Source organism: Lissotriton vulgaris, chromosome 2_1 (assembly GCF_964263255.1).
Source record: "Lissotriton vulgaris chromosome 2_1, aLisVul1.2, whole genome shotgun sequence".
NCBI classification, from domain to species: Eukaryota; Metazoa; Chordata; class Amphibia; order Caudata; family Salamandridae; genus Lissotriton; species Lissotriton vulgaris.
The window spans coordinates 526,541,826-526,555,479 of NC_141687.1; the positions used below are offsets into that span (position 1 = coordinate 526,541,826).

A 13,654-nucleotide genomic window follows, 5' to 3' on the forward strand; every position below is an offset into this window, starting at 1 on the left:
AGGAAATTCCCCTACAATTGACTAGTCTCTAGTCCGTATAATTTGCCAGGACATATGAGAAATCACAATTGGATCATCACGTTACCACGTTTTTAGGGCAAAGCCTGCTAGACAGAGCAGTTACGAGGTTGCAAGGAGATATTGAGGACATGCTGAAAGCTTCCCTAGGACCGGATTCCGCTCATTGCTTACTATTGGATTTGTGTTTTGTAACTCACATTTGTTTGCTTTCTTATTTGCTGGCTTTATTTGTTTTAAGCTGCCCAGCATGTCTTTGTCACTCCTGTTGAGCGTAGCCTGTTTACCACCTCTTTGACTGACTCCCTGTATTCTTCCACAAGTGCTCGCTTTCTCTGAATACATTTTTCCTTTTTCGTGAGGCACTCCACAAGAGTATGTGTTTTCATTTGTCTCCCTTGTATATTAGTTGAAGAAGTAGTAAATGTGCTGTATTTCTTTGAAAAGGTTTGCTCCTTCTTTATGCTTGACTGATTTTTCTGATCTCTGCTACTACCAGTTGATCAATTTTGCATGCCATGAGGAAGAATGTTCTGTTTATGAGCTTGTTTATGTTGGTCAGTGCTCTTTACCAATAACATCATTTAAACCATCCTCTCTCAATTTCATGCCATAGGCGCCAAAAGTAGGGGTGTGGCGGGTGCTGAGGAAGCACCCCCAAAATGACTATGCAGGAGTTCAGAAGTGAATGACCAATAGACAGGTTTTCTAGGTTTTCTTTTTCTTTTTTGCCAACAGGGTGTGCTTCGACACCTGATTACAGTGGAGCGGGTTATTTTTTCTTTTATATGTGCAGTGATAAAAAGGTGGTAAGTGATTTAAAAAGGGGCCAATTCTACTCACTTCAAGACTTTATTCCTGAGTGACTGGACACCCTATAAAAGAAATGTGACACCTATGCCTAATTAGGTAGACTTCGTGTTCAAGACGTGTAGTGTAATAAAATAGCGACGTGTGCTATGTGAATTAAAAATTAGGTCTACATGTTTCAACCATCATACAATTGTGGGTTTTGGTCAGGACAAGTGAGAAACAGACCTGGGTGGTGCGCACACGCTAAGGTGCGCCCTCCCCTCGGTCAGTGATAGTTGGAAACACAAAAATTATGTTTCTTATTTAAAAATTCTTCTTCCTGGTCTGGAAGAAAAACCTGTGGAAAAAGATTCCAGGATAATGGGTGGTTGGGATCACAATACAAAAGACAGACAATGGTACATAAAACATATAGAAGAGGGGGTGCCAGCCCCACAATATGCGTGGCAGGTATACAACATAGTCACTCTCAGCACTCACTGCCGAGCTATAAGCATAAGTACTTAGCCGGAATGCGACTGCTACAGTTAAAAGACTGTGTGACTGTTGAGTGTATCCCCATGTCGATACCAGCGTTCTGGCACAGTATTTTACGATAGTACCCTCGGGAGATTTCGATCAATGCAGAATTGAAATAGCACTTTAAGAAAATGACGGTATCGCCCTAAGCGTGGAACAGCTAGATCTAAAAAGACGCAATTCTATAGATCTAATTTGAGGGCACCCAGGTTTTGATAATGCTTACTCAAATCTCTGAGAGATTCTGCTACATGGGCGTCCGGGTTCCAAGGGCGATGCTTACATCACCTAAGGAGTGATAGTGAGAGCGGGCGCGAGAACGCCGTGAGTGACAAGATGTCTACTCGAGCATGAAGACATAATCCACGAGGATCGTGTTTGTTGAGACTTACTTGCAGCTTCTGCTCCTCGGTCGGTAAACCTACTTGGTTACCTGGACGGTACGCCCCGTGAGAATCCCTGAAGCGTATGGAGACTGGGAGCTTGATATTAGGAACTGTGTCTTCCTGGAAAGGGCGTGGTTCGACGGGTCACGTGGGTTGGTGGGACCAACCAGAGAACTGCGGTTCCAAAGTGAGGCTTGGAACACGGTAACTAGGGTAACCCTGAACGCACATAGTTCATGCCGGGATCGGGCGGCTTCACAAATGTTAAGTCCTGTCGTTAGTTATTGAAACAGCACAAACTAAGTATCGACAGGGGAAATGGAGCTCAAACGGGGTGGAAGGTGTATTGCACCTCCGGTACTTATTTACTGGGGATTGGAACATGGCAATCATGCCTGTAGGCATTCAGTGGAGGAAGGAAAGTTGGACATAATTTGTTATCACATCTATATCATTATTATATTCAGGGCACAAGAAGTCTTGCTGAGCCACTTAGCATAGATGGTAAAAGCTCAGACTGTGAGTTAGAGGGTATATGTTCGCAGTGAAGGTATTAGCAAATTACCCCATGACCAAGCCCCGCAGGATATTGTCATTCAAACCTGTCCTATGGGTGGACAGCCTGTAAACCCACCTTTGCTCTTTCTCAAAAAGACGTTGAGTCAGGTTGTGACCCGAGTTTACTTGTTCAATGATTGTCCATTGAAGGTCGTCGGGCGTATGTCCTGCAGATATAGTGTTCTGTTAGCCTGGTTATGGACTTCTTACACCTGATCGTACTTCTGTGTTCCCCTATACGTATTTTGACCTTCCTATTGGTCATACCAATGTAGTGTAAATTACAGGGGCATTTATTCTGTAGACCACATTCTCGCTGTTGCAATTGGTGTCGCCCCGTATTGTCCAGATCTTCCCTGGTTCCAGTTGTAGGGTTTTGGTGTTTGTTGTCAATGGGCAAACGCTACAGTTCCCACATCTGTAGTGGCCGGTGACCTTCGGTAGACCCCATGCATTCAGTACCGTTTCATTCTCTGCAACTTTAGTGGCCGGTCTAGTGTGCACCACTGCATCCGTAATACTCCTCGCCTTTTTAAAAGAGAAAAGGGGTTTGTCCCAATGCATTTTATCGGAGTTAAGGATTGGCCAATGTTTATTTATTATCCTGGTTACACCGTTGGAGACCATGTTATATGTAGTAACACATGTGAGAGGAGTGTCCTCCAGGGGTTTCTCTATATTTTCCAACAGTGCTTCCCGTGGTTGGTTGCGGGCACGCTTTTGGCTCTTCTGCAGGATCTTGTCTGGGTATCCTCGATCCTTTAATTTAAGGGTGAGGTCACTGGCTTGTTCCTTGTAGTCTTTTAATTTACTGCAATTCCTGCGGATGCGTAAATATTGTCCGTATTTATATTTCTTTCCCTGACTGCAAAGTGAGTATTTTTGTGACAATCTTGCTGGGTTCTGGGGTTTGAAAGGAAAGGCTTTAGGACGTTGTTTTCTGTCAAGCACACAACAAAATTTAAGTGCAAGTAATGAACTGGGCAAATATTTCAGACTATATCAGAATGAGGAAAACACCAATGAACCACGTTTTATTTTTGTAATTCTGAAGTGTGGTGGGAACAGATATTTTAATACTATCTAAGCAAATCAATCAATACACACATTATCAATTGAGCTCTGACTGTATTAACAGTAAAACTGAAGGTAGCGTGCAACCACACCATGCTTTAGTAATACATTTGTGGAAAAGTGCTCTAAAATATATCACATACTACATCCTTACCACTCTCCTGCTGAATACATTGGCTATACTTTTTTTTTTGTACGACACATGGATTTTTCATTATCAGTTTTACTTCAGTGATGTAACATTAATGGTAGTATCCTACTCTCAAATTTTTTACAGCACAACTGACAAGCCAATTGCAAAATGTCAATTCATGCATGATCCCTTTTTGGTATAAATCTTTTCAACTGTCCAGTTTCTAAGCAAGTCTTGAAGGAAGCAGTGTACTTTAATTTAAATAGCATTTGTTCAAATATGTGCCATGCCCCTAATCTTTTACTTCAGTACTGAGTGCTACTACACAAGTACTGAAAGACTAGACATAATCAATGAAGCATGTTTACTATTATTTGTATTTCACTTCTCAACAAAACTTTATAACAGATTTTAATAGGGTCCGCTGAAAACAGTGCAGGGACACATTCAGATGACTTGTCAGAAGTATCTAAAACTACACAGTAATAAAATCAAAAGCAATAAAGGAAGTATGTGCATTGACTTTACAAGCAACAATCAAAAGAACCACCCAAAATTATCCTTTTATCAGCAGCGAGAAGTCTTTGTCAAAGTATTTATATCAATTGCTACTCTAACGGAGCCTGTTTCGGAGCATTTCTAATCTTTCCAGATCAGAGACCAAATGAATGAGGAGCTTGGGAGGCCTAAGATTCTGCGTCATTCATATTCAATAAACAGGTTACTTCCTTTGTACATTTGACTCCCTAATGGCAATGAAAGTAAGCAGAGAATGCTCACCCAAGGGTGTGGTAGAGGGACAGCGACTCAGATACAGCATAGCACAGTATTGTCTATCTGTGTCTCTTCTAGAGACTGGGGCTTAATTTAGAGGCAGTATGGAATGAAACCCTCAAAATAACTCTGTGACCTAGTCTACACCATCTACATCCTTCACTTAACCTACACACACCTTATAGACATCTATACCCTGACCCCCACCCTGCTGGCATCAGTGCATCCCTCAGACACACTACAGACCATGTTTTCAGCCACTGGGAAAATCATTGTAAGTATCCATGGTGTACTGAGTAGCATCACTAAAAGACATTTCCAAAGTCAATAGGTCCCAAAGACGAGACCTATTGGCTTTGCTAATGCTTGTTTCCTTACTGATGCCAATCTAATTTTGTATATGTAAATTTAATATTTCTCATACATCTTAAATATTATGACAACTGTTCTGATGTGTCCTTTTGCTTGATTCATGGTGTCTTGCTAACCACAGGTTTTCCAAATTCTCACTGCTCTGTTCAGCTTAGTCAAGGCTCTTTACCCTGTTTCCTGTATTCTCTTGAGGACAGGAGCTCATTACGATCCCACAAGGGCTCATTCTGTTTCATGGGGTTTTATCATGTGTATTGTGCTGTTAGTGGTGTGAATATGCTCTGTAATTGCTGTGGAGCCCTCCGATGACTGCCTAAGCCCTTTGGACGTATGTCATTCACCACTCTCTTGTCATTTACAATCTTGTGAGGGAATGGGGAATAAATTTAAAAGACACTGTGCTAATCAATAGCTGAACCGCAGTGTGGGGGGCCATCTCATCCTCCAGCAGGCCTTTGTCAATAGTGCAGCACCATTTGAAGCTGTTGTCTAGCATCTGAACCATGCTTGCCAACCTGATGTATGTTTTACCAACCCATTTTGACTCGTACTTCAAGGGGAGTACCTTCCATGGAAAACAAGTTACTTTGTGGATTCAGTAATTTTTAACTGCTATAAAGTTGTTGAATAACATTTTACTTTTACTTTTTCCATTGATCATTGTATATTATGTGTTTTTAATAGGTGCAGATCCCAAATCTGTAGTCTGTGCCTTTTTTAAACAAGGGCAGTGCACCAAAGGAGACAAGTGCAAATTCTCCCATGACTTGACTTTGGAGAGGAAGTGTGAAAAACGTAGTGTCTACATTGATGGACGAGATGAAGAACTTGAGAAGGGTATGTTTTAAACCTGTTTGGTGTCATGGAAATTGCATAAACAGTTGACTCCATTTGTACCCTATATTTCATAGCGTAGGAAAGTCCTTATCAGGTTGTTTAATTACGTTTCACAAACACATGGCCAAAACCGCAAGTTGCTAACTTCACGCAGAAGCCGCTTTGTCTCTGGAACTGGCTGCTTTTTACCTCTTTACTCCAATTTGACTCCCCACTGGTTGCAGAACTGTCTGCAACTTGCTTGCTAAGTTGACGAACCTCCTTGGTTCTAGCTCTTCACACTACCTATCAACAAAATGAAGCTGTCCAGTGAGTCTCATTAACTATGCTGCGCTGACAGTCTTCTAATTGCGGTCTTCAACAAAAAGTTAACCCTGAGCTGTTCTTTCCCCAAAAGTGTACCAAAGGTTAGGAACTTGTTCCCCTTGTCCATCCGTACACATTCCCCCCTGTCCCCACCATCAAAAAAGCACTGAAGCATCACAGACTTTCTTCCAAGTTAACTGATAGGTTTATCCTCTAATGATCAGAACCTCTAATAGGTGACTTGGCTTTTAGTAGATCCCTTAAGTTAGTCTTCGTGGCACTTGTAGCTGTAGATACACGGGCTCTGCATAATTCTGACATGAAGTGTTGGGTCTGTAAGTGTGCAAGTTGTTTTCTCTTCAAAGAAGGCTTTCTATTCATAAGACAAAGTGACTCCTCCTCTTGGTGATAAAGCACATTGGTATCAACTCTATTGTTACATTGTTTTCTTTCCACCATTGGAACTTTCGCCCGTTGATTCGACGTGCTCCCATTGCAGTTTTCGGGCCTACTCTTTATTTAAACCATCTTCGACCGAGAATGCCCTGCTAATGTAACAAACTTCTTTTCGCTTCTGCCCCAGTTGCCACTCGAAGTACCCGAGAACTGACCTCCTTTATGTTTCCTATTTGTCTGTCTCCGGACTATCAAGATGCGGACTATGGCGCGTGTTGACCCTTTCGATCGATAGACCTTACAAGACCTTCAGACATGTCGCAGAGGGATGCAACACAGTGAGATTGAAGATGTCGAGCAGGAACAGGAAGAGCTTGATGAGGCGTTTGCAGCTGAGGAAGAGGCCTTTTCCATCTATGACTCAGGTTGGGCTCCTCCTCCAACCTCAACACTGGATTCCAGATACACAATCTTCTTTTGAGCCAGCGTACAGTGAATTTTCACGCCCCTGTTCTGCCTTCCCACCCCAAATTCAGAGTCGACTGACTTTTTGGCTTCTGCGCCACCTATGCCAGCAGGCCATGGTAGGCACTGACCATCTGCTATGGATGCCCTACCCTCTGACTTGGCAACAAAAGCCAAGCTAAAACGACGGTCTCCTGCACCTTGCCGATCGGACTCTGCACCGAGCCGACCATCTGCCTCTTCAGCTCCGAGCACCACACTTCAAACCCCTTCAGCTCGTACCACCTCTGATCCGAAAAAGAAAACTACTTCAGTACCAAAATCTTTGGCTTCCACATCCAAGTTGCCTCCAAATCATGCAGAAGCGCCTCGATCCGAAGCAGAAAGAGCTAAATGTACAGACTCACAGTGGGTGTATATTAGCTCAGCTTGTGCACTTGGCGTCCAAATCATCTAAGTGCCAGCTTTCCTTTGCAGTGGCCCTAGATGTACCAGTGCCTGCTTAAAAGGAGTACATTGCAACTAGCCCTTTCCATCCTTCTCTTGCTCTTCTCCATCACTTCCTTCACCCTCTTTTCCACTACCACCACCACCACCGCATTTACAGGGTGAACCAGAAGATTTCACACCACAATGGTCCCCGCAGTCTCTCATCGATGATCAAATGGGAGGAGATGATACATATCCACTGTCCACAGATCCTTGGGATATTTATGTTGTTGATCTCCCGGGGTGATACTGTCCCGATCTATACCCAGCCAGACCATCACCCCAGACGATGCTTAAGCTTGTCAAGAATAGGGCAGCAGCCTATTGTACTATTGGGCGAGGGACTTTAATCTCCTTCAAAATCCAGATTTAGATTCATCCTCAGATAGGTGTAGGCAGAATAAACCGTGACTGGCCACCGCTATGATAGAATGTAGCAGAGGGTTGGATCTAATAGATCTATGGAAGGAAACAAATCCCAGGCAAACGTGAATATTCTTGTCTTTCAGGAAGATATGCCAGCTGCTAGATTGGACTACTTCTCTCTACACAAACTTTACAAGTAAATAGTTATACCCATATACAAAATGCTTTCTCTGACCATGCTTTGGTAAAGATGGATGCATAAGGCAGTAAGGTAGAGCAGCCAGAGGGGAGATTTTTTAAAATAAAGTAAACCTTTAGTGGTTTAAGGAGATACAGAGCGAAATATCTATTTCAAAGTAAATAATAATTCTACTGTTATTGAGAATGTATGGGAGGCTTTTAAAGCTACTATATAGGAAAGATCACCTCTAATGAGACTGGGCAGAGGAGTTGCATATCTATACTCTGGGCAGAGCCAGAGGCTGAATTAAACCAGGCAAGTATGGATCTGCAACAGTCTACAAGTAAAGCCAATAAAATAGTGCTCAGGCATTCAAGACTGCGTATGCAGGAGTATTACTACAAGTGAGGATACATGGCTAACTCTGCATATCTACAAAAGGTGTATGAGGAAAGCGAATATGCAGCTAACTTCCTGGCCTGGCAGACGTGAGAGCATCAAGAGCAGAATAAGATAACATCCCTCGTGGATGTGGAAACAAATGCCCACCTTAAAGACCTTGAGCAAATTCAGGAGAGAATTCTCAAACCTTATGAAGCATTATATAGTATGGAACAGCAGGTCAATGTGCATGAGCTAGGATTTTTTTTGAACTAGCTATCCATACTAAAGCTAAAATTAAATCAAGCACAAGCCATTGAAGAATAAAAATCTACGTCGAGGAAATAGAGGTGGTTGAAAAATCTTTAGCTAATGGTAAAGCGTTTTAAACCTGGAATTGGTAACACTTGCTCCCCTGGAGGAGGGTGAAGTCCCGGCCTCTTTCCGCTTTGCAACTGTTTAAAGAAAGGCAAGGATAAGGAGAATATTAATTTATATAGGTCTTAGTCTTGTTAATGTAGACAATGAGAGTATTACAAAACATTTAGCCAATCCTATATCACGTTATGGGTGCAGTCGTCCTAGTGTGTTTTTGTGCCCAGTAGACAGTTATTCTCCAATACAATTGTTTTAGCAGAAGCCTGGGATTATCTCACACAGAAAAGAGTTCCTGCTCAGAAGATTTTTTTAGACACCTAAAAGTTTTTTGACTTTGTTTGCTGGTAGAGCCTTTTTATCCTTAAGAAGTTTGGATCTCTCCCCAGACTGGTCCAGTTAATATCCTGTCTATATAAAGGTGCTAGAGCACAAATAATTATACATTTCAGGAATATCGGGACCTGCAGGGTGACTAGGGGACAAGGCAGGGCTGCACCCTGTCACCTATACTTTTCGCACCTTTTATAGAACCGTTGGCTATAGCTATTCGGACGAATTTAAATATAGCACCACCTATAAGCAGAATGACTCACATTAAGCTATACACATATGACAGTGTGCTGTTTTTAAAAACTGAAATGGAGACCCAAAACAGGGTTTTTGCAATCTTTCAAGTATATCAAGCCTATAAGATTAATAAGTTGAAAACTGAGTTTTTATTATGCAACTCTGCACTTGACACTTTAATTTCTGAATTCCATCCTCTAGTTAATTCTAGGCTTTAGCACTTTTTAGGGGTTTATTTCTCACAGTTTTAATGATTTATTCGTATTGAATTATGTCCCATTGATTAGTAACATTAAGGTACTATTTTCACAATGGTATAAGCTACTGCTCTCCATAAATGAGCCGTATTGCTTAGGTTCGGATATCAGTTTTGCCTCTGTGTGATTTTCTGTTTGCTGCTATTCCATGGGCCCTTCAAATTAAGTTTTTTTTAAAGAGATGGAGGGTATGTCTACAGCCTTTATTTGGGCTAGTAAATCGGCTCGACTGATGTTAGACACACTATAAGGGTCATTGAAAGAGGAGGTTGCTGACTCTCCCCGATCTGGGGGGGAATATTACTTTGCAAATTTTGCCCACAGCACTTTCAAGTTTTTTAAATCCCCAAAAGGGAATGGATTTGGCAGTTTATTTCCTGAAATTATTCCTTCAGAAGTACCATATTATTGATTTTCTGCGCATTACCAGAGCCCCCCCTCAGATATAAAACCTTACAATGGTATATAAAGCGTAAAGAACCGTTATTCAAGTACTTTGATATTCCCATGATTAACAGACTTACTCATTTGGCTATTTATCATGGGGATAGACCCCTTTTAGAGAAGAATGTCGTATCAAAGTGGGAGAGTTAACGGTTTCGACATGATTACTGACTGTATGAATGTTGACGTTTGGAAAGTCTGGAGTGATATTGAACCTAGGATTAGATTTTGTAAAAACTTGCTACATGGTTCTTAAGATCAGATGTTTTTTAAGGGAATTAAATAGTAGTAGAAATCAAGAAAGTCTGGATGTAGTAGAGGACTTGGTAGAATCCACAAAGAGTAGATCAATTAGTTGCTGGGTCTCAATTCTCAGACAAAATAAGGCTAAAAGCTCAGGATAAGTGGCACACCAAAGAACATAACCAGGTTTCAGTTGCTGCCTATAATAATATTAACAAATTAACTTTACTTTAATGAAAGGCGCACATTTTAGACCAATGAAACATTACGCCAAGTGGATGTTGTATAGAACGCTTGCTTTCCTACAAAAAATGTACCCTCAAATCCCAGTAAACTGTTTCAGGTGTTAAATGAAAGGGGTGCGTCCATGGAACCATATCATCTGGAGTTGTACAAGAATAAAGCCATTTTTGTTTGTGATTGAGCAGTATTGCTATCATACTTTAGAACTGACTTAGCCTTCTGATGCCCTGACAGTGTTTTTTTAGATATTCACCTGATATCATTATAGGTTTCTTGCAGAGAAAAACAGTATATACCATTGTGTTTATCGCTACAGGAATAATCCTTCAAAACTGGCGTTCGGAAGTAATCCTTATGTTCCTGCAATGGTGGTTATGTATCATAATCAAAATTAATTGCCTCAATAATCATGAACATTTATTAGCTTTTATGACTGTTGAGCTCTGCGAATAAAACATAAAAAAAAACCCAAAAAAAACCTTGCATACTGGGTCCTCTCACTCGGCTGCTGAGCAGGTCTGTTACCCCAACCTGAGCTTGACAACCTGGCCCCTGGGTACCTACAATGCAGCCACTTGAACCTTTGATATGAATGCATGCATATTCTGAAAGAGTCAAAAAGTACTTGCACAAGTTCTGTATATGCAGTTAAGTGAAACAGTTTGGCCCAAGATCTTGCCAGGAAGATGCACTAATGCCTTGTCTTTTATATGGCCCAATATGGCCTTCACTTTTCTTATTTTCACTAATCTATAAATTCCATTTGGTTGCCATTACTGGATGGTGAAACTATCTATCCCAGATATATTCTTCAACATCCCGGTGATTAAATATATACTGGAGTGCATTGGCAAAATTCTTTCCTGATCAATGTTAGCCCTGCTGCCCCATGACAAGAAACATTGTGCTGTCTAAATTAATACAGCTTCTTTTGAAGCCTATGCATTGGTCAAACATGTATAAAGGAAAGTAAAATTATTTTTAGCTGTAACTAGCTATATAGGTTCATGAGCTTCATATTGTTTACACTGAAGAGCCTGAACAATTCTTTACAAGTGCTATCCTTTCATAGCCAAGGTAATCTCAGACTTTGACCTAAACCAGACACTCTAGAGATTTGTTTTTTCTTAGACCCCTTGTCCCTCTGGAAGAGGTTTCCTCCTACATAAGATGTAACAAAAGAGATGAAAAAATATCCCATGGAAATGGCAAGAGTTGTTTAAATCAGTACAACTACTTTGAATTACGGTTCTGTTTGTACGTGTCTAGCACCCTTTTAAGTAGACTGTAGCTCATTAAATATACTGCATTTATTTGAACCTATCAAAAAGTGAGCAGACCTTTGCCTCGAATACTGGAGACCTATTCTTCCAGAGGTAAATTGGCACAACATCTTCTCATGAGAAATATTCTGAACCCATAGCCATTTGAAAGTCTGTTATTAATTTTGCTACGCGCTACTTTTTTACAATTCTGACTCCAGAACCTGTAACTTGATGTGTCAGGCCTTTCTTTCTCTCTGTTGACATAACTTATCATTAACAAATGTGATGAATAAAATATCCATGAGACAAAATATATTTGATGGCTGAATTCCAGTATTTAAACCTTTTCTTTCAGACCATGTTTTGGGTTTGCATAAGAGCCCACTTTCCACCTCCTGGTCACCTTTTTAGATGCTAGGGCAGCATTCTTATCTGCATCATATCCACTCTTGTTAGTTTGCTCAATGACTTTCTGACCGTGCTGAAGGATGATCGTACTGCAAAAGCCGCTATTTGGTTCTCTCTACGCATACCAGCCCTCTCAAGCCTTCTGCCATATCCCTTGCGCTCCAGCTGGCTGTATACATCATACCTGTTCCCTTCCCACGCGGCATCTAGTACACCTTGTCACAGCACCCCTTCCACGCGGCATCTACTACACCTTGTCACCTGTTCCCTTCCCACGCGGCATCTACTACACCGTGTCACAGCACTCCTTCCAGTGCGCTCGGTCTTTGTACCTCAATACCTGCTCCCTGGCCGCCTCAGCATCACGTCACTACGCCCCCTTCCTAGCGCTGTTGCCTTGTGACTATCACACAAGTGAGTGACCCCTTTCCTGACCCTCTCTGCTACTCACCACACGTCTCTCGTTTAGCGGGTCCCCCTTTCTTCGCCTCTCGGTTGCTCCAATCACGTCTCACCAGTCCTCCAGTCTCCGCTCTTTGCAATCAATGCTCGGACGTCAGCGTCGGCTGCTCCAATCCCGTCTCACCAGTCCTCCAGTCTCCGCTCTTTGCAATCAATGCTCGGACGTCAGCGTACGCCGCTCCTCCCCTCGCTCCTGATGTCATGACGCACCTCTCGGCCGGCGCTACTTTCAAGGGACTACTTTTTATTTTATGGTAACATTTTTTAATTACGTTTTTTTTAATTTTTATATAGCCTATGTCCATCTCCTGGACCTCCCCTTTCCAACCCTGTATTGGGTGTTGCGATTGGTGGTGTACTTTTTGAGTTTACCTGGCTCAAAGGACACAGTTCTCTCTTTATAATAGTAGTATAGATGTGTTCACAGACAGCCCACCCACCTTGAATGACCGTTCCCAATGGTTAAGCATTCAAGAAGTACCGAACAACAATGGCTCTGTATTCCCCTACCTGGACCTCAATTTGTTTAATTTCTTCAAACAGCACCTCTCCTCTTTTATCTTTCTTCACCCCATTGCCAATAAACCACCCATGCCTCTTCTCTAAGCGTCACAATGAGGTGCATTTTCATTCCACCATTCTTGGGCTGTCTACCTTTTGCTGCAATCAAACTCCAGTTACGCAGTCAGCTTGTGTTTGAATAGTTCAAGAGCACCCCCTATACCAAGTAATGCTAAGGATCCGTGGTATCACAGAGCTTTGTGAATTAAGTTTGCACCCTAATCCAAAATGTGTGAATTACGTAACATTGTCATTTTGTGTGCTAAGTGCCTGAGCCAGACTTGCAGTTTAGGCTGACAACGAATCCCATTGTATTTAATTGTGACCCGTGGCAACACACCCTATGCAGTGCCTTGGGTTAGATGACCTGTGTAGCCATTTCTCATGGGTACAATAATGCATCCTATTATTCACCATCTACCAAAGACCTGAATGTTCATTTTTCTATTAAACCCTGTAGAGACTGTACCTCCAACCAAGACGTTGGGGTTTGATGCCCTGACCCACCTGCCTTCTCCATGGTCTGCACAATGCTATGTGTTACAATGGGGTGGAGACAGTTCCCTCCTCTATACATTACATCCTGCAGTTGGTCAGTGTCATTTTAAGGGAGTTTACCAGGAATAGGAGGTATAGGGCAGTAGTCAGCTGTCCAACATAAATTTACTAATATCACAGCCACTCTTTTAACTGCATCCTAGAAGATTTATGATGCAGTGACACAACCCACTGTATTTGCGTTTATGCTGCTGTCTAGG

The 13,654-nt window shown here is 41.9% G+C and overlaps 1 protein-coding gene across 1 annotated transcript in view; it reads left to right on the forward strand.

The window, feature by feature from the left end:
- ZC3H15 (zinc finger CCCH-type containing 15) overlaps window positions 1–13,654 on the forward strand; it is a 283,862-nt gene that overhangs the window by 81,438 nt on the left and 188,770 nt on the right. Inside the window, exon 4 of the mRNA XM_086955460.1 lies at window positions 5,332–5,484. Coding sequence (XP_086811586.1) covers window positions 5,332–5,484 — 153 coding nt within the window. The remainder of the gene's footprint in view (window positions 1–5,331; window positions 5,485–13,654) is intronic.